General features: G+C 37.3%; 1 protein-coding gene across 2 annotated transcripts in view; it reads right to left on the reverse strand.

Annotated features, from left to right (window-relative positions):
- Nucleotides 1-26,760, reverse strand: part of SEC24A (SEC24 homolog A, COPII coat complex component) — a 67,930-nt gene that overhangs the window by 19,269 nt on the left and 21,901 nt on the right. Inside the window, exons 3-13 of one of the 2 annotated variants that reach the window (XM_082725639.1) lie at nucleotides 22,981-23,151; nucleotides 18,260-18,337; nucleotides 17,065-17,225; nucleotides 16,608-16,780; nucleotides 15,441-15,543; nucleotides 14,136-14,262; nucleotides 12,458-12,567; nucleotides 10,527-10,639; nucleotides 7,886-8,004; nucleotides 2,016-2,071; nucleotides 719-925 (exon numbers count right to left, since the gene is read on the reverse strand). In XM_082725639.1, the coding sequence (XP_082581765.1) occupies nucleotides 719-925; nucleotides 2,016-2,071; nucleotides 7,886-8,004; nucleotides 10,527-10,639; nucleotides 12,458-12,567; nucleotides 14,136-14,262; nucleotides 15,441-15,543; nucleotides 16,608-16,780; nucleotides 17,065-17,225; nucleotides 18,260-18,337; nucleotides 22,981-23,151 (1,418 nt within the window). The remainder of the gene's footprint in view (nucleotides 1-718; nucleotides 926-2,015; nucleotides 2,072-7,885; nucleotides 8,005-10,526; nucleotides 10,640-12,457; nucleotides 12,568-14,135; nucleotides 14,263-15,440; nucleotides 15,544-16,607; nucleotides 16,781-17,064; nucleotides 17,226-18,259; nucleotides 18,338-22,980; nucleotides 23,152-26,760) is intronic. The other variant, XM_082725640.1, reaches the window with a different exon arrangement.

Genomic DNA, 26,760 nt, shown 5'->3' on the forward strand with positions numbered 1-26,760 from the left:
ACATAAGGAAACAGAAGGGCAAAGAAATTAATTCTTCAAGCTCGTACAGCTAAAAGGCAGTTGCGGGACACCTGGGTGGCTCAGTCGGTTAAGCATCTGTCTTTGGTTCAGGTCATGATCTCAAGGTCCTGGGATCAAGCCCCAAATCGGGGTCCCTGCACAGCAGAGAGCCTGTTTCTCCTTCTGCCTACTGCTCCCCCTGCTTGTGCTCTCTATTACAAATAAATAAAATCTTTAAAAACATAGTAGTAAAAATGATAAAACAAAAAGCAGAATTTAGACAGACTGACCCCAGGACTGACATCATCATTACAGTATACAGCAACTCTCATCATCTTTTAACCAATACACACTTCAAATCATTTATATACACAAAGTGCTCAAAAGCAATCCATGGCAGTCAATAAGACAGACTACTTTTTAGCGGTCACCCACATTCTACTTTGTTCCTAAAAGGTATATTCTTTAGACTGCCAGACTTTCTTATTAAAGGCAGGCTGCACTGCTAGCGGCCCGCTAAAGATCCAAAAATAAGGTAAAAGTGAATCAGGTGGTAAGTGTAACAAAATAGAAATTTCGACATAAAAGAGAAATGCTTTGTCTCTTTCCTTATACTCCCTCCTCTCCACAACTGAAAAATAAATGAACAGGCTTTGTGGTTAAAGGACAGAGTAGAGTCCCAAAATATATGGTAACATACATTTGATGACTTTCTAACCTTAGCAGATGACCTTTGGTTGGGCTCCTCTCGTGGTCTCAGGGCTCCCACTCCAAGAGTAGGAAGTTGTGTTTGAAAGACAGACATTCGACCACCAGTTGGGGACATCAGCTTAAAGGCCGCCTGAAGTGCAGGACCCAAGGCACTCTGGGTTTCCAGGGTCTTGGTGAACATTTGTGGCAGAGTTTTCAGTAAATCTTGAACAAGCTTGTAAAATAAAGCAAGAAAACTCAAAGATGTTAACAATTAAAAACTTCTTCCACAAAAGTCAATAACTAATACAGTAGACAAGACACTGAGTCATGATGATGGTCAGAGAATCTACAGACAGTACAGTAAACAATGAAGTTGGCCAAATGACAAGAAAGCCATTTTAAGTCAACATTATAAATTGGCAAGCAAGACAAATCAAAATTGGGGCCTTACAGTTCTTGCACATGCAGTAGTCCAGCAAGACTATAAGTCCAAAATGTATCCAAAAGAACCATCACAGTTTAGATTTGATTTCTTTTAATGCCATCAAACACGGCCTTCTCAATCACCTCTACACACTTTATTCTTTTCAGTTCCAAAGCGATTTAACTCTTCCCCTATTGAAAAGTCTAAGATAGCCAGTAAATTTTCCAACTAGTAATACCACTACAAAAGAAAAACAAAATGAAAAACTACTACCTATTCAGGTTAGGTTGTACAAATAAAGAGAGTTAAAGGGAAAAAAAGTACTTCACCCTATGGTGAAGTCACTGTTGCCAACAGCTGAGACCATAGACTTGCTAGTTAAAATGTTACCCCTACGGCATATATGCATGTACAGGGTAGACAACATCCCCCCTTCAGACACATTCTGTTCACCTCTCACTGTATTATGTCATGGCAATTTCCAGGCAGGGAATAAGTTTCTTCTGAACTGACCCCAATGACACTCTGTGAATCAGAAAAGCAAAGGGCACTGAAAGCAGCCTAGCTAAAGTGCTTCTATGTAGTGACCAGAAGCTTATCTGAGCAACCCTCCCCATTTCCCAAATGGTGGCAAGGCAGGTTTCCATCAGGTTTTCCTTTACGAAATAGGCTTATCTTCTACCCTATTACAAAGTATCTTGCTACGTTAGACTTAAGAGCCATCAGTTCAAGGGTAAACTCAAGATCTGTTCATCTGATGAATTTTAACTAACAGCAAATATAAAATGTTATACATCTTAGAAATGCCTCAGAAAGAAAAAAACTACTTAAAGTTCATTTTGAAAATACATTCCTTCAATATTTAAAAAAAAGTGTCAGATAAGAAAATGTAACTTACCTCTTTACTTTCATTTAAATTTACTAATAAGTTCTCTGGCATAGGTATAAAAACATCTGAAAAAATAAATAAATATTTCTTTCAAACAAAACTTAATTGTTAAAGATGTTCCAAACATTTAACACTGATATAATTAACCACCCCCAGGGATGCCTGGGTGGCTCAGTCCATTAAGCATCTGCCTTTGTCTCAGGTCACAATCCCAGGGTCCTGGGATACAGTCTGGTGTCTGGCTCCTTGCTCAGCAGGGAGCCTGCTTCTCCCTCTGTCTGCTGTTCCCCCTACTTGTGCTCTCTCTGACAAATAAAATCTTAAAAAAAAAAAAAAATTTAACCACCCTCATAATTTAAAGAAAAGTGACCTCCTCTATTATATAAGCACTGTCTACCTATATTAAAAAAGCCATCAAAGGACCATTGATTTAGGTATTTATTATAACTTACGTTACCATATAAAAGGTTAATAGGCTCCTAATTAGAAAATATTGATCTGTTGAGTAAACACTCAGTACAGGTTTGCACAAGTGCTTTGCTTCTTAAGTTAAAGACAAGAGTTCAGAATCCTACTTTACATTCTTGCTTATTAGCCCATGAAACTAGTAGTCTTGGCATTAAAAAAAAAAATGTTGACTAAGATGACACACAAGAATGCTAGGTCTTTACAAAGAAGTAATGGAACCCAACAAGAGCTCTGTCATTCAACAAGCACATACTGTCTCATAAAGAATGTCCCAACTAGGGACGCCTGGGTGGCTCAGTTGGTTAAGCAGCTGCCTTCGGCTCAGGTCATGATCCCGGCGTCCTGGGATCGAGTCCCACATCGGGCTCCTTGCTCCACGGGGAGCCTGCTTCTCCCTCTGACTCTGCCTGCCACTCTGTCTGCCTGTGCTAGCTCTCGCTCTCTCTCTCTGACTAAATAAATTTAAAAAAATAAAAATAAAAATAAAAAAATAAAAAAGAATGTCCCAACTAGTGCCAATATTTATGAGACTATAAAATCAGGTAAATCAGATGGTATGCTAACTGACCACTTCAGATGAGCTCCTCAGGATTCAAATTCATTTTTACTTAGGAATTAAATTCTCTTCCTTTAAAAGGAAGCAAAACTATGGGTGGAGGTGAAGGACTATAAGAAGTCTTACTTTCCACATATTGGTACTATTTGCTTTTTTTTTTAAAGGCTCATTATAATGTTCATAAAAAATAATACTAAAATACTATTTGTAATATTAAATATTTACTTTAGCTGCCACACAAAAATTCTACAGTCAGGGCACCTGGGTGGCTCAGTTGGTCAAGCATCTGCCTTCGGCTTGGGTTATGATCTCTGGGTCCTGGGACTGAGCCCCGCATCAGGCTTCCTGCTCAGCAGGGAATCTGCTTCTATCTTTCTCCCTCTCTCCCTTTCTCCCTCCGCATCTCTCTTTCTCTCAAATAAATTAGAAAAATCTGAAAAAATTCTCGTTGACAGTTGACTATTTAGATTTTTTTCTTTAAAGAATGTTTTGAGGCGCCTGGATGGCACAGTCAGGCCATCCAAGTTTGATTCTTATTTTCTGCTCACGTCGTATGTCAAGCCCCATGTTGGGTTCCACGCTTCACATGGAGGCTGCCTAAGGCTCTCTCCCTCTGGCCGTCCCCCCACATGCTCTGTAGCTCTCTCTCAAATAAATCAATCATAAAAATTTTAAAAATGTTTAATAAGTTTAATTGAGATATAATTCCCGTATCATAGAATTCACCCTTATAGAAGATAACAATTCAGTGATGTTTTGATATATTCACAGAATTGCAAATCATCAACACTAATTCCAGATCCTTCTCATTATCCCAAAAGGAAACACCATGTGAACTCTTCATGTCCCTGCCAACTCCCAGAGAGCTAGGAAGCCACCAGTCTGTCTGTGGATGTGCCTATCCTGGACATTTCATATTTTTAAGAATATTTAATTAATTTATTTTAGAGAGAGAATGCATGATAGCGGTGAGTGGCAGAGGGAGAGGCAGAGAATCCCAAGCAGACTCCATGCCCAGATGATCTAAGACGAAACCAATAGCCCAACATCTAACTAACTCTTGATTTCAGTTCAGAATATGGTCCGAATGTCATGATCCCGGGATTGTGAGATCAAGCCCTACATCAGACTCTGCACCCATGGGGGAGTCTGCTTGGAATTCTCTCCCTTCTGCTCCTCCCTCACGTCCCATCCCCCACACCACAAGTGCAAGCACGCGCACACACACACGTTTTCTAAAACAGATAAAATTTTTAAATAAAAAGAGTCACACACGAAAGAGTCACAGTATGAGGTACTTTATGACTGGCTTCTGACATTCAGCATAATGTTTTCAAGGTTCGCTATGTTGAAGCACCTATCAGTACTTTATTCTTTTTTACTGAAAAATAGTATTTCATGGTATGAAAACACTTTTTATTTATCCATTCATCAAATAAGGGGCATTAGGGTTGTTTCTACTTTTTGGCTATGTTGCTATGAACATCCACCTGCACATTTTCCTACTTTCCTTGAGTATCTATATATATATATTGACTAGAATTGCTTGGTCATATGATAACTCTGTGTTTATAAACTTTTGGAGCAAGAGGTAGACTGTTCCATAGTGGCTGCAGTATTTTCCATTCCAACCAGCAGTGTCTGAGAGTTCCACTTTCTCCACGTTCTTGCAAATACTTTACTTGTTACTATCTTTTTTTTAATCCTTGCTATATGACATCCAGCAAGGGACACTCCATCCATCAGCTTATGTATAAAACTGAGAGGCTGGGGCGCCTGGGTGGCTCAGTGGTTGGGCTGCTGCCTTCGGCTCAGGTCATGATCTCAGGGACCTGGGATCGAGCCCCACATCGGGCTCTCTGCTCAGCAGGGAGCCTGCTTCCTCCTCTCTCTCTGCCTGCCTCTCTGCCTGCTTGTGATCTCTCTCTCTGTCAAATAAATAAATAAAATCTTAAAAAACAAACAAACAAACAAAAAAAACTGAGAGGCTGGATCTTAGCAGTGAATTCACAATTTGGCCCATCATCAGAATCACCTATTCAGTGATTTTATTTCATGCAAAATAATTATCTGGTTAGGGAATGAATGAATAACCAGGCTGGTTTGTTGTGAGATTAAAAACAACCAGGACAGAAACTGGGGCTCTTTTAAACTACTGCCCTTTAAAGATGTATAGTGAGTCCTCACTATTTATGGATTCTGTATTTGCCAATTTGCCTACTAAAATTTTTTTTTGAAGATTTTATTTATTTATTTGACAGAGAGTGAGAGAAAGAGCGAGCACAAACAGGAGGAGTGGGAGAAGGAGAAGCAGGCTCCCCTCTGAGCAAGACCCATAACCAACTGAGCTCACCTATGTACCCCTACTCACTAATATTTATTTGTAACCCCAAAACCAATACTCATGCTGTTGCTTCTGTGGACATTCATAGACATGCTCAGAGCAGCAAAACAATTTGAATTCTGAATCGGAGATTTTCTAACTAGTCTCATCGTGGTTTTCATTTGTATTTCCCTGATAACTTATGATACAGAGCATCTTTTCAAGAGCTTATCAGCCAACTGTTTATAGAAAATATTGAATACTGTGTATAGAATAGAGACATGTCTATTCAAATCATTTACCCACTTTAAATTGTGTTTTTCTTGTTTAGTTATAGAAGTTCTTTCTATAATGCAGATGTAAATTCCTATATCTTTTTTTAAAGATTTTATTTATTTATTTGACACAGAGAGAGAGAAATCACAAGTAGGCAGAGAGGCAGACAGAGAGAGGGGGAAGCAGGCTTCCCACTGAGCAGAGAGCGCGATGCGGGGCTCGACCCCAAGACCCTGGGATCATGACCCAAGCCAAAGGCAGAGACTTTAACCCACTGAGCCACCCAGGTGTCCCACAAATTCCTATATTTTTTAAAAAAGATTTTATTTATTGGGGCATTTGGGTGGATCAGTTGGCTAAGTATCTGCCTTCGGCTTAGGTCATGATCTCAGGGTCCTGGGATTGAGCCCGCATCAGGCTCCCCCATTCATTGGGAGTCTGCTACTCCCTTTGCCTCTTACCCTGCTTGTGCTCTCTCTCTCTTTTCTCTTTGTCTCTCTCTCAAATAAAATAAAATTAAGATTTTATTTATTTACTTGACAGAGGGAGAGAAAGATAGCATGTGAGAGAGAGAGCATGTGCACGAGGAGGAGCAGCAGGCAGAGGGAGAGGGAGAAGCAGGCTCCCCACTGTGCAAGGAGCCAGATGCAGGGCTCTATCCCAAGACCCTAGGATTTTGACCTGAGCCAAAGAAAGTTCAAATGACTGACCCACCCCAGGTTCCCCTAGATATAAATTCCTGATCAGACATATGATTTATAATATTTTCTCATTCTGTGGGTTGCCTTTTTACATTCTTAACTGTGAAACACAAAAGTTCTTAATTTGGGGGGTACCTGGGTGGTTCACTTGGTTAAATGGCCAACTCTTGATTTACATACATGTCATGACCTCAGGGTTGGGAACTTGAGCCCCACATAGGGCTCCATGCTTAGGAGAGTCAGCTTGAGATTCTGTCCCTGTCCTTTGACCCTCCCCCTTCTTGTGTACTTTCCCTCTAAATAAATAAATAAATCTTTTTAAAAATTATTTTTTAATTTTGAAGAAGCCAAATTATCTATTTTCCTTTTTCTTTTTTTTCTCCAAGATTTTATTTATTTATTTGACAGAGATCTCAAGTAGGCAGAGAGGCAGTCAGAGAGAGAGAGGGGGAGGAAGCTGGCTCCCCGCCTAGCAGAGAGCCTGATGTGGGACTTGATCCCAGGACCCTGAAATCTCTTAAAATATCTGTACTATAAATGGTTCTTAGATACTTATTGTAACCTATAAAAGCTAGTATAACTTTTCACTGTTGTGAAATATAGTGCTCTTGCGTGGTATAGAAGAATGTGAAGGATCATATCTTACCAGAAATGGACTAAGTCTCTCACCTGGGCGAAAGGAGCCTCCTTATTCTTGCCTCCTTATTCTCCTTATTTGTATTTCTTTTTTATTTTAATTTTAATTAATTTATTTATTTTTAAAAGATTTTATTTATTTATTTGGCAGAGAGAGAGAGAGATCACGAGTAGGCAGAGAGGCAAGCAGAGATGGGGGGAAGCAGGCTCCCTGCCCAGCAGAGAGCCTGATGCAGGGCTTGATCGCATGACCCTGAGATCATGACCCAAGTCCAAGGCAGAGGCTCAACCCACTGAGCCACCCAGGCACCCCATAAATAAGTAAATTCTTAAAAAAAAAAAAATCAATTCAGGGGCACCTGAGTGGCTTAGTGGGTTAAAGCCTCTGCCTTCGGCTCAGGTCATGATCCCAGTGGGATCGAGCCCCACATTAGGCTCTCTACTCAGCACGGAGCCTGCTTCCTCCTCTCTCTCTGCCTGTCTTTCTGCCTACTTGTGATCTCTGTCAAATAAATAAGTAAAATCTTAAAAAAAAAAAAAAAAAATCAGTTCAGCATATATGTTCGGTTTATTCCTGGAATAAACCTATTCTGTCCCATTACTTTTATATGTCTCTCCTCAAATACTTTTTGAATGAATGAATAAGAAGGGAAAAAGAAACCTATGTTTAATTTGTTTGAACATTAACTTGTTTTTGTTGCCTCAGAATTCACTTTACCTCTGTTACTGTTTTCTCTTCTATAAAATGAGGGATTGGACTAAAGGACTCTTACTTACAATTACAATAAGCTTATGACTTTATACTCAAGCTCTTAGACATATCATATACACCATACACACATACATATGTCAAATATTCATGATATATTTATAAAACTGAAAATTCCTAAGGCGTTTCAATAATTTTAAGTATATATACCTTCAATATCTGAAACGATTAGCATCTGAGGTTGAGAGAGACCTTCTTGAAGACTGTAGAAGTGGATTGTACTATCAAATGTAATGAAGCCAATTTTTGTCCTGGTGTTCCCAGGAAGCCTACAACAAACAAATTCAAAAGAATATTGCATCAAGTTTTTCCATATACATACATATATAAAAATATCTGTGAAGAGTTAACATATATACATCATACAAAATATGATATATGATAACATATATATGTATATCATACAAAATACTTTTGAATTATGGAAATAGTCCAAAAATAAATGATTAATCCACCAAATGTTTAACTAGTATGAAAACAGAACTTACTCAAAGTGAAAACATTACACGTAAGCCAAACAATCAATAAAACCCTGCAATAATACAGCAATCCAAAACTCACTACACCTATATAAAGTTACATAAATTACAAAGGAAATAATATATTAAAAAAATATTTGAATGTATATATAAACATTTTCATGTTCTTATAGTGAACTTTGTAGATGATTTTAACAAAAAATTACCACTTAGCAACTGTAAAATATAATATATTCATGTGTCTATGTGTATATAATATATATATGTATGTGTATATATGCTAGGCATGGAACCCACCAAAGGGCTTGAACTTCAGACCCTCAGATCAACACCTGAGCTGAGATCAAGAGTTTGATGCTTAAGCAATGATCCACCCATACACCCCTAAAATCTAATATAAATTAATGTATTGCATATCTTTTAAAAAGTTTAGCCAGGGGCACCTGGGTGGCTCACTGGGTTAAAGCCTCTGCTTTCGGCTTAGGTCATGATCCCAGGGTCCTGGGATCGAGCCCCATATCGGGTTCTCTGCTCAGTGGGGAGCCTGCTTCCTCCTCTCTCTCTGTCTGCCTCTCTGCCTACTTGTGATCTCTGTCTGTCAAATGGATGGATAAATCTTGAAAAAAAAAAAAAAAATTTTTACCCAAATCTTACATCGTTCACCTTAAGAGCACCAAAAGTATCTGTCTTAAAGAACTTAAAATGTGGACCTTCAGTTTCTTAAGGAGAGAGACAAACTAGTTTTCATTCTTTTTTTTTTTTTTTTAAAGATTTTATTTATTTATCAGGGAGAGAGGGAGAGAGCGAGCACAGGCAGACAGAATGGCAGACAGAGGCAGAGGGAGAAGCAGGCTCCCCGCTGAGCAAGGAGCCCGATGTGGGACTCAATCCCAGGACGCTGGGATCATGACCTGAGCCAAAGGCAGCTGCTCAACCAACTGAGCCACCCAGGCGTCCCTAGTTTTCATTCTTGTTGATTAAAAATACAAATACTGGGTGCCTGGGTGGCTCAGTCAGTTAAGCGTCTGCCTTCAGCTCCCATAGTGATTCCAGGGTACTGGAACCAAGCCGTGCAGTGAGAAGGGAGCCTGCTCTGCCTTCCCCTCCCTCTGCTCATGGTCTCTCTTTCTCAAATAAATAAGTAAAATGTTAAAAAAATAAATAAAAATTTAGGGGCTCAGTGGGTTAAGCCTCTGCCTTCGTCTAGGTCATGATCTCAGGGTCCTGGGATCGAGCCCTGCATCAGGCTCTCTGCTCAGTGGGGAGTCTGCTTCCCTCCCTCTCTCTGCCTGCCTCTCTGCCTACTCGTGATCTCTCTCTCTCTCTGCCAAATAAATAAATAAAATCTTTTAAAAATAAATAAATTAATTAAAATTAAAATAAAAAAGAAATACAAATGCTGGCAAGAATAAGGAGGCTCCTTTCGCCCAGGTGAGAGACTTAGTCCATTTCTGGTAAGATATGATCCTTCACATTCTTCTATACCACGCAAGAGCACTATATTTCACAACAGTGAAAAGTTATACTAGCTTTTATAGGTTACAATAAGTATCTAAGAACCATTTATAGTACAGATATTTTAAGAGACTTAACAGATATGACAACTAAATGCAACATGTATACACTGTTTGGATTCTTATTTCAACAAACCTTCAAAAAGGGCATTTCTGACATAACAAAAAATTGAACTAGGTATTAAATCATATTACAGAATTACTGCTAATTTTGTTTGCTGTGATACTTGTATCTTAGGGTGAAAAAATAATTGCAATTATTTATAGGTAAGAAGATATGCTGGCTGAGATTTGAGTGAAAATACTCATGTGGGGGACGCCTGGGTGGCTCAGTTGGTTAAGCAGCAGCTGCCTTCGGCTTAGGTCATGATCCCAGCGTCTTAGGATCGAGCCCGACATTGGGCTCTCTGCTCAGGGGGGAGCCTGCTTCCCCCCCACTCTCTCTGTCAAATAAATAAATAAAATCTTTAAAAACCCATTTATTTATTTTTAAAGATTTTATTTATTTATTTGACAGTGAGAGATCATAAGTAGGCATAGAGGCAGGCAGAGAGAGAGAGGAGGAAGCAGGCTCTCCACTGAGCAGAGAGCCCGATACGGGGCTCGATCCCAGGACCCCGAGCTCATGACCCGAGCCGAAGGCAGAGGCTTAACCCACTGAGCCACCCATGTACCTCTAACAAACCAATTTAAATGGACATTTAGAACATAATTATATACAGCATTTTTAGTATTTTGAAACTATTAATTCATTTTGCAAACAGTAGTTTCAAATTTAAGCTGAATTAAGGTACTTACAAATCCAGATTGTCCAACAAACTCTGGCAAACTGAATTCAAGTATCCAGTTTCAACTGCATTGTGAGATACATCAAATACAAAGAGGTACACTGGAGGTTGAGGTGGTCGTAACTGGAGAAAAGAAAGATCTCATTAAAGACCTTTTACAGGATTAAATCTAAACCTACCATCTGTAGATTAAATGGAGACACTAATAAACAATAATGGATTAAGAAAATAACATAGAAATATCAGGAGTTCTAAAAATAGATGAACTATATTATACTGTTTTCAGATGTGGAGTTAGAAAAAGAAAAATGAAGATGTGATTGCCCTAAGTCAGAGAGTTTTTCTTTAGGGACAAGGAGAGAAAATATAGTCAGAGGGCTTTTGGGAGTACAGCAATGTTCAATTTCTGACCTGCATGGTACTAATAACACAGGTGTTTACAGCTACTTGGTAACCTACACATTTGTTTTATAGACTTTTCCACATATATACTGTATTTCACAATTTAGGGAAATTAAAACTGTGTAAGTGACAAATCAAGTTAGCCTGAGCTGGTTTCTTAACAAACGCATTTTAGTCAAGATCCATAAAAATGTACAACTATATTTTAAAATTCCAAACTCAAAGATTTGTTCTCAAGTCAATAAAAAAGCATCAAATAACCACAATGAGAACTGGGCATGTAGTATACTAACTTTTTTTTTGGAGTGTACTAACTTTTGTATTTTTTTGCACAGACCACTTGCCAGATTCATAGCATCTGTCACCTAAAAGATTAATGGAGAAGGTGCAAAACATCTTGCAATAGGCAAATTTACAAATTTAAAGGAAGTCAGTTTTCCAAACCCTGGGAGATAAAAGACACCTCGGGCAGCCAATACAAAAGAACAGGTGCATCTTCTGATTTTTTGGTTTTAATTCAACAAAGAGATAGCTATACTAGGGAAAACTATTACCAACCATTTAAGTGTCACAAAACTGTCTTCTACAATGAACTTTTCTGTGGTGAAAAAAAATGAATCCTCATAATTTCTATTTCCCATTGCCCGGAGATTACCCCCACAAAAACATAACAAGGTAAAATAAAACATAAAAAATTGGGGCGCCTGGGTGGCTCAGTGGGTTAAGCCTCTGCCTTCCGCTCAGGTCATGATCTCAGGGTCCTGGGATTGAGCCCTGCATTCAGCTCTCTGCTCGGCAGGGAGCCTGTTTCCTCCCCCTCTCTCTGCCTGCCTCTCTGTCTACTTGTGATCTTTCTCTCTCTCTCTCTCTCTCTCTCTCTCTCTCTCTCTGTGAAATAAATAAATAAAATCTTAAAAAAAAAAACCAAACATAAAAAATTGACGTGAAGTCTTATCTTCATATTCCTTCTATTTAGAGGCATAATGGCATGGTGAAAGCATAAGCAAATCAAAAGGCAGGGATTTTTATACAAGGTCTCCCACTTACTTAAAGGATATTTAGCGAGTCACTTAATCTGTGTTCACATCTGTAAAGCAGGATTAACAGCACTGACCTAGCTTAAATCGGATGGTTGTTTGTGATGATCAAAAATATGTAAGTGCTTAATAAAATGTGAAATGCTAACGAAACATTAGGCCTAATTATTATTTTAAAAATCCAAGACCTCAGATACTCATGCAAGTGCATAATAATAGTACTTACAAGAGAACATTTATCACGACATTATTAGAAAAATATTGGAAGTGACCTAAAAGTAAATATGATCCTGGTATTTCACATTTCTAGATTGATACACAAAAAAATACAGATGACATTTTACATATACTTTTACTTTTCAAATTTACCCTTATATAATAAATTACATTTATAATGAACAAATATAAGATTTAAAAACATAAAATTTTGTTATAGAATGCTACAATGTTTTATTTAAAGCCCAGTGTTAAATAAATAGGCTACATAAAAATGAAAGCTTACCATGTATTCTGAAGGAGCCATAAATTCAATAGTAGCATTCTGAACTTCAGGTCTTCTGTGAGGTTCTCCATAAACTCTAGTCAAAGGGTTGTACATGAATTCCTCAGGAACTATAAGTCAACAACATTCAGTGATAAAACTGAAAGGCTTAAATTTGATGTATCTTGCATTTAGTTGTTTTCTTATTTTCAGGATTTATAGATAAGCCAATATGGACTAAATATTAAAGGATAAATACACTGTTTTTGACTTCAAGTTTCCCCCACACTCAATAGCACCAAGTATGTCTTGCTTTTACAGCCACAATAACGGTGATTTTTCTCTTCCTACCTTCTAATATAGTCTTTGTCTTAATTCTTGCTAAAACTGCTTTCCTAAATCAGCTTGAAAGGATGATAAAAATTCATTAAATACCAATTATTATCTTAAATGTGAGACTAAATTTTGTGTTAAATTTCATAATGGTACACAAATATTAACATTTGACACAATATGTACAGACTCTGGCTGCCCCACAAATCTACGGTAAAAATACAAGCTAAAGCCTAACAGTTCTGTGACTTCCATTAATTAAGGAGGCCTTTATGGAATATCAGTTACCTACCACTTATAATATACTAGTGCCCAAAGAATATTTTCTAAATTATCATTGCCCCTGTCTTCCCATTAATGTTTAGAAATTCAAATCCTGTTGAAGGGTAAGCCATAGTTTATGAAATGGTCCTAGGCTGCATGATTCCTACCTTTATTATAATTTTATTTCACATTCTAAAGCACATATACATAAGATTTTAAAGGCATACCAAACCCTATACATATGTTTTCTAAATTATTAGAGTAAAAATTATGTTCTTATTCTATGCTCACTTTACTCCTAAAAAACATAAGAATGGTCTTTAAAAATCTCTTAAATTCCCCATTTCCCAATGCTTAATGAAATTTCCTTTCAAACAAAGACCAAGTTTTCTTTTTTATCTTAAATTTTTTTTTTTTTAAGTAAGCTCTACACCCAATGTGGGGTTTGAACTCACTACCCAAAAGCAAGAGTCACATGCTCCCCTAAATGAGTCAGCCAGGTACCCTGGAGACTTAAGTTTCAATATGGTTATCAACATACCCCTTTTCCTCTCTAATCCTAATAAAGTGTTACTGGTTAGCTGATATTCCTTAAACATTGACTGTAAGCAACTTCTGAAAGAGATCTCCTCTTCCTCAATTACTGAAAAAACTACATTTAACTAACCTTCTAGCACTGCCCACCTCCCTTCATACAGCAGTGAATGAAGCTAATGGCAGCTATTCTGTGGACTTATTTTCTTTCACCCTAGAGAAAAGGCATGGGACAATTTCTAAATAAAAATATTTTTTAAATTATAGGCTTAAATAATACCATGAAATATGCCATTTATTATATATCTAATATAATAAATGTAAAAAAGTGGTATCAGAATAATATCACATTTTGTTCAAAAAGTATATAATTATTCATATATGTATACATATGCACATATATGTATGTATGTATAAATGTGTAGAAAGAAGTTAACAAAAGTTATCTTAGTGTTGAACGATTACAAGTAAGTAAGACAGGTTATTGGTGCTTTTTAAAAAAATTTCACCTTATCTGCTTTCTCTACAACATGAACTGAAATTTGTAAATGTTATTAAAAAAACATACCATCGTTGACTCGATAACATAAGTTACACTTCCATCTCCTTTGATCCAGAAAGCTGACAAAAGGGTTGATATATGTCCTGCATGAGCGGCATCTCACAATTGTACTGGAGGTAACCACAGGCAATTGCTAAAAAAACAGAACTGATTTTTTAAAGGCAGTGATCATCACATCTAAAGGCCAAATACTAATCCATACCTTTCAAGTTAACTTCTGGGATACTATAATTTTAGAGAAGAAAAACAAGGGTAAAAGATGTGTCCAAACTGTCACACAACCAAGTTATGTAGTTAAAATGTACTGATTTTTAAAAACTATTTTTCTCCAGGAACATTCTCATTAATCCTGCCTTTTCAAAAGTATTTATTTTCTTTTTTTTTAATTTTTTATTTTTCATAAGCATATATTTTTATCCCCAGGGGTACAGGTCTGTGAATCACCAGGTTTACACACTTCACAGCACTCACCAAAGCACATACCCTCCCCAATGTCCATAACCCCACTCCCCTTCTCCAAACCCCCCTCCCCCCACCCAACCCTCAGTTTGTTTTGTGAGATGAAGAGTCACTTATGGTTTGTCTAAAAGTATTTATTTTCTAATTAAACATTTATATTATGAAATCAACATGGTAAATACCCAATGGATTTTTGAGATAGATGGTAAATGGCCAAAAGTTACTAGGAATTTTCTTCATGTTGTATTAAGAGGCTTACTAAATTCTCATGAAAGAACTGTCATAAAGTAAGGTAAGGGTAAATTATTAAGTATCCAATTAAACCCTGTAATTATGTTCCTATTTAAAGTTTATCCTACATACTAGAAGTTCTAAAGTCTTAATATAAATTTGTTTTGGAATAGTCACCTCACTTATGTACTGATCCTCCCAAGAGTATGTCAAGGTCCCCAAGCCTTATGATAAAAGTGGAAGGGCTTCTTTGTTCTTCCCGTAAGCAGAGGGAACAGCTTCCTAAAGCAATAAATTTACTCCAAGAATGGCAGGACTGGGAGACTGGGTAAAGCATTTTAAATAGGCAAATAATTTACAACTTTTTAAAATAGCATGGTTCATTTATTTATTTTCTCTCAGTACCTCTTGAATTTTTCAAAAATAGGCTTATTTTACCTCATTTCGAAGTGTTTGGTAATAAAAATGATGGCTGAATTACAAATAAAGAAACCTGTCAATGGTCAAATTCCTAAAGAAAGTGCAAATAAATTCCACATGTGATTCTTGCACTACTGTAGAAAATTCCTTACCACCAAAATAATTTTCCATTAGACATTTATGTTCATTAGTGAAACATACCACTAGGTCTTTGAAAGGATGAAGCAGCAGTCCCAAAGGAAGTTTGGCTTTATTCAGTAAGGCCTGAGTCTGAGGAATGCTAGTCAGCGTGCATCGAAATAACCTGTATCAAAGTAAAAACCATGTATCATAAAAAAAAGAATCATTGTCAGCTGTCACTATGATTATTTTTGGACAAAAAAAAAAAATATATGAAAGGTAACACATTTTAACAGTGGATCAAATTACAAAGAAACTTTTCAATAGGCCCTCTCAAATTTTATCCCATTAAATATTTAAGTCCTATTCAGAAAGAGAGGCTGGATAGTTACAACCCAGTATTATGTAACTAAAATACAGTCTCTTCTTGGCTTGGCTTGTGCATAAAACAGCCCAGACTAACAAATGACTTTTTCTTTATATAAATCTTGATTACACTGGAATTAAAAGGTGATGACATGGGTGCCTGGGTGGCTCAGTGGGTTAAGCCGCTGCTTTCGGCTCAGGTCATGATCTCAGGGTCCTGGGATCGAGTTCCGCATCGGGCTCTCTGCTCAGCAGGGAGCCTGCTTCCTCCTCTCTCTCTCTCTGCCTGCCTCTGCCTACTTGTGATCTCTGTCTGTCAAATAAATAAATAAAACCTTAAAATAAAAAAAAAAGGTGATGACACAAATGTACAAATGCAAGCTTAAGTTTATTAATGAAAAGATCAGTTTTGTTGAAGGTTCTAAGAAAACCATTTAAAAAATAACAAAATTTGATTTTGTTATCACTACAAAGTCATCACCACATACATTTTAAACTAAAGATCCATTTTAAGGGATAGAAGGGTATTAAGTTTGTTATGAAAAATAATTTTAAATGAGAGCAAATAAAGAATTATGTAGAATCAAATCCTACATGTTGGACTTGAAAAAAAAATTTATTCACCACAATGATAATGAGTGTCATAGTTCCATTAGGGCTGGTAAGAGCAGTCATCAGCTTAGAAGTTACAACCCTATCTGAGTTAGAATATTTCAAATATCAAGTAAGCAATAACAAAGATCTATTTTCCTGTATGCAAAACTATTTTCATAAATTAATGGTTGTACTGCTAGTTCATAAAACATGTAGCGCCAAAAACAAAATCCAAAAATCCTAGAATAAAATGTCATGTGGAATAAGAAACACTATTTGAAACCTTACTCTGGGTTACAGTTGAGTTTCTGGATATCTTCATGCAAATTTGGAACAGGAGGCCGCAAAGGTGTTGCTGGAAGCATGTTTCTTTCTTGAAGAAGATTGATGACTCTTAGCCCCTCTGGATGTAGACTTAATCCACTCATGCTTGCAGCTAAATGATTAGCACCTAAGGGAGTCTAAAGATACAAAATTTCAAAGTAAGTAGCCTTTATAATGTTTTCAGTTGAAAACAGAAGTATATAAGGACTTAGTTACTTAATTTTGCTCTAAATAACAAAACTAATCTACATTTCCTGGTCAATTTTGTTTGGTTCTGGGGATATGTAATAAAACAAGTTTTATGAAATTCCATTATTTTAATTGGTTAAAAGAATTCATTACAGCTTCCCAAAACTTTTATGCCTACACAGTTTAAATCAAAAGATGGAAAGCTGGTTAAAAAAGAAGAAAAAAAGTTTACCTGAGTAAAGCCCTGTGGCCCACTTGAGTAATTCAAGGAAGAGGGTGGCATTCCAGTTGTACTAGGTGGTCCTGTGTTCTGATAACCAGGTGGTAAGGAGGGATATGAATACCCAACACTTCGGCTCATTGTGGGATTCTTGTTAGTATGCTGTGGTGTTGCTAGAAACAAGGTAACTTTTAAGTTCTATTTTATACTCTAGAATACTTCAAATAAACACATACATCCATTGAATTATAACTCTAAAATCCCTTGGGTAATTTAATTCCTTCATTTATCAAATCTGAATATAAGACAAATAAACACTACTGACAAAATAATAGCAATGATGTAAATCTAGTTAATGTAGACTATAACCAAAAACACATAAAAATAAGCTTATATGAAAAAAATAAGCTTGGTATGGTTGATTTACTTTTGTATCATTTACTAAACTTTATATTTAGACTAAAATTCTAATTCAAAACATCAATGAAAACATATTAATGCACAACTGGTTTAATATATTGAAATAGATTTAATTCATAAAAATACTCTATAGCCAGAACATAATAATAAAGATCATGATCCCAATTCTTTTTTTTTTTTTAAGATTTTATTTATTTATTTCACAGACAGAGCTCACAAGTAGGCAGAGAGGCAGGCAGAAGGCGAGGGGGAAGCAGGCTCCCTGCCAAGCAGAGAGCCCAATGCAGGGCTTGATCTCAGGACGCCAGATCATGACCCGAGCCGAAGGCAGAGGCTTTAACCCACTGAGCCACCCAGGTGCCCCCATGATCCCAATTCTTTTTTTTTTTTTTTAAGATTTTATTTATTTATTCATTTATTTGACAGAGAGAAATCACAAGTAGATGGAAAGGCAGGCAGAGAGAGAGAGAGAGGGAAGCAGGCTCCCCGCCGAGCAGCGAGCCCGATGCAGGACTCGATCCCAGGACCCTGAGATCTTGACCTGAGCCGAAGGCAGTGGCTTAACCCACTGAGCCACCCAGGCGCCCCCCATGATCCCAATTCTTAAAGGAAAAGAAAACTAATAAAAAAATCTAAAGGTATAGAAATAAAAAATGCTACCATGAGGTATTACTGTGTGATAAGATTATGAAATTTTCTTCACTGTTTCCTATAATAAACACATACTAAAACAAAACAAACATACACATACACAAAAAACCAAAAATCATCTTTTATAGCATCTCACCCAAGAAGCCACCGCCTTCAATTTCATCATAACTATTGTGAACCACCATAGATCCATTATTGGTATTTGATGCAATACCTAAAAAAGAAGTTTATTACAATATTTAAACTAGAAAAATTGTTAAAATTTCTGAAAAATTTGAGCACTAATGTCTAAACTTTAATGTAACTTTCCAAATATTTTAGTCCACAACCCAGGAAAAATGTCAAATCTTGAAATAAAAATTTCAAATAATGCACATTTTAAAGTATACAAAATATATAAAAGTTGTGGGTTTTTAAAAAAGATTTTATTTATTTATTTGACAGACAGAGATCACAAGTAGGCAGAGAGGCAGGCAGAGAGAGAGGGGGAAGCAGGCTCTCTGCTGAGCAGAGAGCCCAATGTGGGACTCGATCCCAGGATCTTGGGATAATGACCTGAGCTGAAGGCAGAGGCTTTAACCCACTGAGCCACCCAGGCACCCCCAAAATATATAAAAGTTTTAAATAATTTTATGAACTTCTAAAACTGATAGTCCTTCGTGCAGTTTGTAAAATTATATATTATCTGAAAGATTTCAGCAGTTGAGAGCATTAAAAACCTCTAAAGAACAGTACACACTGAAAAAAAAAAGTCACCAAAATCAATACTATTTAAAGAGAAAATAAATCATGAAGATAAAAATACTTTTTTGGGGGAGGCAACTAGGTGGCTCAGTCAGTTGAATGGCTGCCTTCGGTTCAGGTTGTGATCCCAGAGTCCTGGGATCGAACCCCACATCGGGTTCCCTGCTCAGCTGAGAGCCTGCTTCTCCCTCTGCTGGCCTCTCTGCCTACTTGTGTTCTGTCAAATAAATAAAATCTTAAAAAAATATATAGTTTTTTTTTCAAACTAAGGAACAGAGTGGAATCTAGAATTAATCTGAAGTTGATATGAGTTAATGTAATGATTGCTTTATTCTAGGGATCAGCTACTAAAATAAAATAAAAGTCTTAACTTCCTTTCCCTCCAATTAAAAAATTTAAAGATAAATGCCAGGAACACCTGCTTATGAAGAATTTAAATCTATTCCAAGGACCTCTACTATTTATGAACTCTAAGTCAGGTATAGAAGAAACTAAAATTAGTAAATAGAATCAACCTCTAGCTTCTAAGTACAAAGGTGCTAACTCTAACAGTCATTTTAACACCAACAGTTAAGTTTAATAGTTGATAAAATCAGTTAATTCCTTTCTACCTCTCAAGACCACCATGACTTTAACCATGAGTTGATATGAAAACCTTAGTAAAACTGTTTGTAAAAGAAAATGAAAACACTGGGCATATTTTTAGTTGGTTAAAAATGCAAATATTTATTGTAGCTTGATTTTCAAAATTATAATGTGGCAGACAGTGGGACATTTTCATTTTGTTACTCATTGCTAACACCATTCTTTCCAAAATATTCACAGGTCGCTCTTTTCCCTACTTATATAATACTAAAAAAAGGAAATGCTAGAAAAAAAACAAAAATAATATTCATCGTATTCAGAAGTAGGATATGGACAGCGGTTTTTCCCTCCTCTGTTTTCCTATTTCCACATTTTGTTGCATTGGTTAGGTTATTGCTAAAATCAATTTCTTACTTGACAAAATATATTGTTTAAACTAATAAACTTGTATTTTAAAGTTATATCTGAAGACAATGCTTTAAAACATTTTCCTGTTTATACAACACATCAATAAAAGAAAGAATAAAAACCATATGATACTCTCAATAGATGCTGAAAAAGCATTTGACAAAGTACAGCATCCCTTCCTGATCAAAACTCTTCAAAGTGTAGGGATAGAGGGCACATACCTCAATATCATCAAAGCCATCTATGAAAAACCCACCGCAAATATCATTCTCAATGGAGAAAAACTGAAAGCTTTTCCGCTAAGGTCAGGAACACGGCAGGGATGTCCATTATCACCATTGCTATTCAACATAGTACTAGAGGTCCTAGCCTCAGCAATCAGACAACAAAAGGAAATTAAAGGCATCCAAATCGGCAAAGAAGAAGTCAAATTATCACTCTTCGCAGATGATATGATACTATATGTGGAAAACCCAAAAGACTCCACTCCAAAACTGCTAGAACTTGTACAGGAATTCAGTAAAGTGTCAGGATATAAAATCAATGCACAGAAATCAGTTGCATTTATCTACACCAACAACAATACAGAAGAAAGAAAAATTAAGGAGTCAACCCCATTTACAATTGCACCCCAAACCATAAGATACCTAGGAATAAACCTAACCAAAGAGGCACAGAATCTATACTCAGAAAACTATAAAGTACTCATGAAAGAAATTGAGGAAGACACAAAGAAATGGAAAAATGTTCCATGCTCCTGGATTGGAAGAATAAATATTGTGAAAATGTCTATGCTACCTAAAGCAATCTACACATTTAATGCAATTCCTATCAAAGTACCATCCATCTTTTTCAAAGAAATGGAACAAATAATTCTAAAATTTATATGGAACCAGAAAAGACCTCGAATAGCCAAAGGGATATTGAAAAAGAAAGCCAACGTTGGTGGCATCACAATTCTGGACTTCAAGCTCTATTACAAAGCTGTCATCATCAAGACAGCATGGTACTGGCACAAAAACAGACACATAGATCAATGGAACAGAATAGAGAGCCCAGAAATAGACCCTCAACTCTATGGTCAACTCATCTTCGACAAAGCAGGAAAGAATGTCCAATGGAAAAAAGACAGCCTCTTCAATAAATGGTGCTGGGAAAATTGGACAGCCACATGCAGAAAAATGAAATTGGACCATTTCCTTACACCACACACGAAAATAGACTCAAAATGGATGAAGGACCTCAATGTGCGAAAGGAATCCATCAAAATCCTTGAGGAGAACACAGGCAGCAACCTCTTCGACCTCAGCCGCAGCAACATCTTCCTAGGAACATCGCCAAAGGCAAGGGAAGCAAGGGCAAAAATGAACTATTGGGATTTCATCAAGATCAAAAGCTTTTGCACAGCAAAGGAAACAGTTAACAAAATCAAAAGACAACTGACAGAATGGGAGAAGATATTTGCAAACGACATATCAGATAAAGGACTAGTGTCCAAAATCTATAAAGAACTTAGCAAACTCAACACCCAAAGAACAAATAATCCAATCAAGAAATGGGCAGAGGACATGAACAGACATTTCTGCAAAGAAGACATCCAGATGGCCAACAGACACGTGAAAAAGTACTCCATATCACTCGGCATCAGGGAAATACAAATCAAAACCACAATGAGGGGCGCCTGGGTGGCTCAGTGGGTTAAGCCGCTGCCTTCGGCTCAGGTCATGATCTCAGGGTGCTGGGATCGAGTCCCGCGTCGGGCTCTCTGCTCAGCAGGGAGCCTGCTTCCCTCTCTCTCTCTCCGCCTGCCTTTCTGCCTACTGTGATTTCTGTCAAATAAATAAATAAAATCTTTAAAAAAAAAAAAAAAAAAAAAAACCACAATGAGATATCACCTCACACCAGTCAGAATGGCTAAAATCAACAAGTCAGGAAATGACAGATGCTGGCGAGGATGCGGAGAAAGGGGAACCCTCCTACACTGTTGGTGGGAATGCAAGCTGATGCAGCCACTCTGGAAAACAGCATGGAGGTTCCTCAAAATGTTGAAAATAGAACTGCCCTATGACCCAGCAATTGTACTACTGGGTATTTACCCTAAAGATACAAACGTAGTGATCCAAAGGGGCACGTGCACCCGAATGTTTATAGCAGCAATGTCCACAATAGCCAAACTATGGAAAGAACCTAGATGTCCATCAACAGATGAATGGATAAAGAAGATGTGCTATATATACACAATGGAATACTATGCAGCCATCAAAAGAAATGAAATCTTGCCATTTGCGACAACATGGATGGAACTAGAGCGTATCATGCTTAGCGAAATAAGTCAAGCAGAGAAAGACAACTATCATATGATCTCCCTGATATGAGGAAGTGGTGATGCAACATGGGGGCTTAAGTGGCTAGAAGAAGAATCAATGAAACAAGATGGAATTGGGAGGGAGACAAACCATAAGTGACTCTTAATCTCACAAAACAAACTGAGGGTTGCTGCGGGGAGAGGAGTTGGGAGAAGGGGGTGGGATTATGGACATTGGGGAGGGTGTGTGCTTTGGTGAGTGCTGTGAAGTGTGTAAACCTGGTGATTCACAGACCTGTACCCCTGGGGATAAAAATACATGTTTATAAAAAAAAAAAAATTAAAAAAAAAAAAAACATTTTCCTGTTTACATACAACTTCAAAATGCTTGTATATTTTACTTTTTATTTAGGTTGATGAATATTTGTTAACATTTACAATAACAGCAGAAAAAAAAAACACTGCTTTCATGGAAAAGAGCCAATGTATTAAAAGGACAGTTCTAACACCATGCCCAGAAAAACAGAAATTCTCACCTTCCTCCGCCAAAAAGCATCTAACTTTAGAGCCATGATTGTTAAAATCTGCCCAGCAACAAAAAAAGATAACAGTAGTTCCTAAATGCTAGGCCCGATACAGGGTAGTAGAATACTAAGGAACTTTTTTAAACTCTAAATTCTTGAAGCCCTTCCTAAGTGAAACAACTAAATTTTCTGGAAAAAATAATACCTGAATGCAAAAATTCAAATAATATTGATCCTTCCACCCCCCCCAGTCAAAACATTAGGATTTGACTTGGTTTTTGCCTTGCTTACCTTCTTGGTTGACAACTGAATTGAATGAGGGCTGGGGCGCAGCTCTATGTGATGGTTTCTGAGGAGTGACTGCCCTCACTGGAGGTGGTCCTCCAGTTGGAGGGGGCCCAAGAGGAGCTCCTGGTTGGAAAGTGGTAGGCAGAGATGGGTTCACTAATGCGGGTGTAGAACCTACAGAAACATCAGTTTTTTACAAGTCACTTAAGAACTAAGAAGAACAGCCTTTTACCAAATATGTGTTAACTTCCAGATTTACATTTTAATTAAAATCACTAACAAATTACCAGAAATATGTTACCTGCTCAGGTTTATGACTTCCTAATTTATATGCATGCTTTACACATTTTCAAGTCTCTTTTACATGCTTCTTATTTGTCAATTATTAAAGGAGCATCAAATCACTTATAGGGTAGATTCAATGCCCTGTTTATTGATTAATTTTAATTAACTGGTCACAGAGGTTCAACAAGGCCATGTCAAATATTCCAATAGAAATTAACATGAATAAAATATTATTAATGACCTATTAACATAGTCCATTCAATTAACATTAATTAGGTTGACAGCTTTCTAAAGCTACAAACTAGAGGTGCCTGGGTGGCTCAGTCAGTTGAGGACAGACTCTTGTTTTCAGCTTGGGTCATAATCTCAGGGTCGTGGAATCGAGCCCCATGTGGGGGTCTCTGCTGAGCTTTGGAGCCTGCTTAAGGTTCTCTTTCTCCCTCTTACTCTATTCCTCTCCCCTGCTCACAAGTTCTCTCTCAAAGAAAAAAAAGAAAGGAAGGAAGGGAGGGAGGGAGGGGAGGTGAAGAGAAGGAGAAAGGAAAGGAAGAAGGAAGGAAGAAAAGAAAACAAAGGAACACTTCCTAGGCTTAAAAAATCAGGAAATGATACAAAAGTTAAAGTATACACTTTATAAAACACTGATATCTGAGAAGTTTAACACTACTCACAAAACTAAACTAGGAATGACATGGTATTTTTCATTATATCTACCAGTATCTTGCTGCCTTGATTTCATGAGTTTTCTTTTCTTTTTTTTTTTTTTAAGATTTTAAAAATTTATTTGACAGAGAGAAATCACAAGTAGGCAGAGAGGCAGGCAGAGAGAGGGGGAAGCAGGCTCCCTGCTGAGCAGAGAGCCCGATATGGTGCTTGATCCTAGGACCCTGAGATCATGACCTAAGCAGAAGGCAGAGGCTTAACCCACTGAGCCAACCACGTGTCCAAATTCCAGGACTTTTTAAATCCTCTGAATTTGTAAGTGAAATAGATAATAAATGAATTTTACTGATATTCTACCTGTATTTGTAAAACCTTGTGATTTTTTAAAGTAAAGGGATAAAGAGACCCAGATACGAAAATTTTCAATGTTTCTTCAATACTGTTCAATTCTCCAGGGTCAAAATGAAACGTGATTGTTATTACTGAACCTTATAGCTCCGAACAAGACAAATCAGTGCCCTGTTAACAACTGAAGATACAGATTACTGCCATATAACTCCCTTATCAAGGAAGCACTGATATATATCCATGGCAATACAGACAGGTCGAAAGAACAAAAGGACAAGGTACACTACCAACTCAACACGAGCAAAAATGTATGATACATCTGGCCACAAAGGTGAAACAACCTAATGTTTAACAAAATACAAGTGAGCTTATAGAGATTTTTCACAGGTTTAAGAAAAAAAATTGAAACCACAACATGCTACATTTCATAAAGTAGACTGTTTAAAAAGACTTTATTTCTTTATTTGACAGAGAAAGAGAGAGATTGCAAGTAAGTAGAGAGGCAGGCAGAGAGAGAAGGGGAAGCAGGGAGCTCGATGTAGGGCCTGATACCAGGACCCTGAGATCATGACCTGAGTCGAAGGCAGAGGCCTACACTGAGCCACTAGGGGCCCCTAAAGTAGACATTTTTTCAAGCTGAATAATTTTTTCTTTTTTAAGTAGTCACAAGCCCTGTGTGAAGTCCAACAGACCTTGAACTCATGACTGCGAGATCAAAACCTGAGCTGAGACCAAGAGTCAGGCACTTAACCAACTGAGCCACCCAGGTGCCCCTCAAGTTGAATAATTCTTTTTTTTTTTTTTTTTTAAGATTTTATTTTTTCATTTGACAGACAGAGATCACAAGTAGGCAGACAGGCAGGCAGAAAGACGGAGAAGCAGGGTCCCCACTGAGCAGAGAGCCCGATGCGGGACTCTATCCCAAGACCCTGGGATCATGACCTGAGCCAAAGGCAGAGGCTTTAACCCACTGAGCCAGCCAGGCGTCCCTCAAGTTGAATAAATCTTATATATAACATTAGTAGCTAGAGTTTTAGAACCTGCCCTCTTGAGACCCCTAAAGCCAATGTAAGGATGTTAAAAGATGGCTTATGAGGTAAAAGCAAAGTCAGATCGGGTGCCTGGGTGGCTCAGTCAGTTAAGTATCTGCCTTCAGCTCAGGTCAAGATACCAGTGTCCTGGGATCAAGTCCCACATTGGGCTCCTTGCTCAGCGGGGAGCCTGCTTCTCTCCCTGCCTGCTGCTTGTGCTCTCTCTCTTCTCTGACAAAATAGACAAACAAACAAACAAATAAATAAATAAATAGAAATCTTAAAAGAAAAAAAAAAAAAGAGTCTGCCTTCAGCTCAGGTCCTGATCTCAGGATCCTGGGATTGAGCCCCAGCAACCGCTCTCTGATCAGTGGAGAGTCTCCTCCTCCCTTAGACGCCCTCTCCCATTGTTCATATTTCCATGCTCTTTCTCTGAAATAAATAAATAAAATCTTAAAAAAAAAAAAAAAGGAAAAAAGAGAAATTTAATGATGTGGACTTGAAACTTAGCATAACCTAGATACAGTTTTGAGATCAGATAATCAGGCACCTACTACCAACTAAGTGTTAAAAAAATGAGGAATTTTTTTTAGAAGTATCTAAGAAAAAAGAAGGATAATCATATATTTATTTAAGGTTCATTTTCTTAGTAAATGTATCTTTCTTCCCCTTCTTTTATATAAGAAGCTTCCTAAGTTTTGTCATTCGCTTTTGTCTTTCACCGTATCTGTGGTATAGCTCTCTACCTGAGGGCTTGTAATAACTGAAAAAATTTCAGATTATTAATGATGTGCTTTTTAATAAGAAGCTACACCTACTCTTAGTTTTTTTTTTTTTTAAGATTTTATTTATTTATTTGACAGACAGAGATCACAAGTAGGTAGAGAGGCAGACAGAGAGAGAGGAGGAGGAAGCAGGCTCCCCACTGAGCAGAGAGCCCGATGTGGGGCTCGATCCCAGGACCCCGGGATCATGACCTGAGCCAAAGGCAGAGGCTTTAACCCACTGAGCCACCCTCAGTGGCTCCTTCAGGCGCCCCTATATAGTTTTTTAATAGTAGCTTTTCCCAAACTATTCTCTTGTGGCTTTGGGCCAAGTATTCAAACCTCATTTCTTATCTGTAAAAGAAGATACTGTCATGAAGATTAATTAAGATACCACATACAGAAGTTTGGCAAAGTGCTGGAAAATAAAAACATTCAATAAATGTTACTTATAATTATCAATAATGACATGAAAATTCATTAATTTCAAATGACTGATGCTCACTCATGGTGCCAAATGAATAAGAATAAAAGTAACCAGACGATTTCAGTTTGAACAACTGCAGATCAGAAGATTTCTACACAGAAACCAATTTTCAGTTTCAATTGGTTAAGTGTCTGCCTTCAGTGCAGGTCATGATCCCAGGGTACTGGAATCAAGTCCTTCATTGGGCTCCCTGCTCAGCGGGGAG

This window comes from Mustela nivalis (assembly GCF_964662115.1).
Source record: "Mustela nivalis genome assembly, chromosome: 3".
NCBI lineage: Eukaryota > Metazoa > Chordata > Mammalia > Carnivora > Mustelidae > Mustela > Mustela nivalis.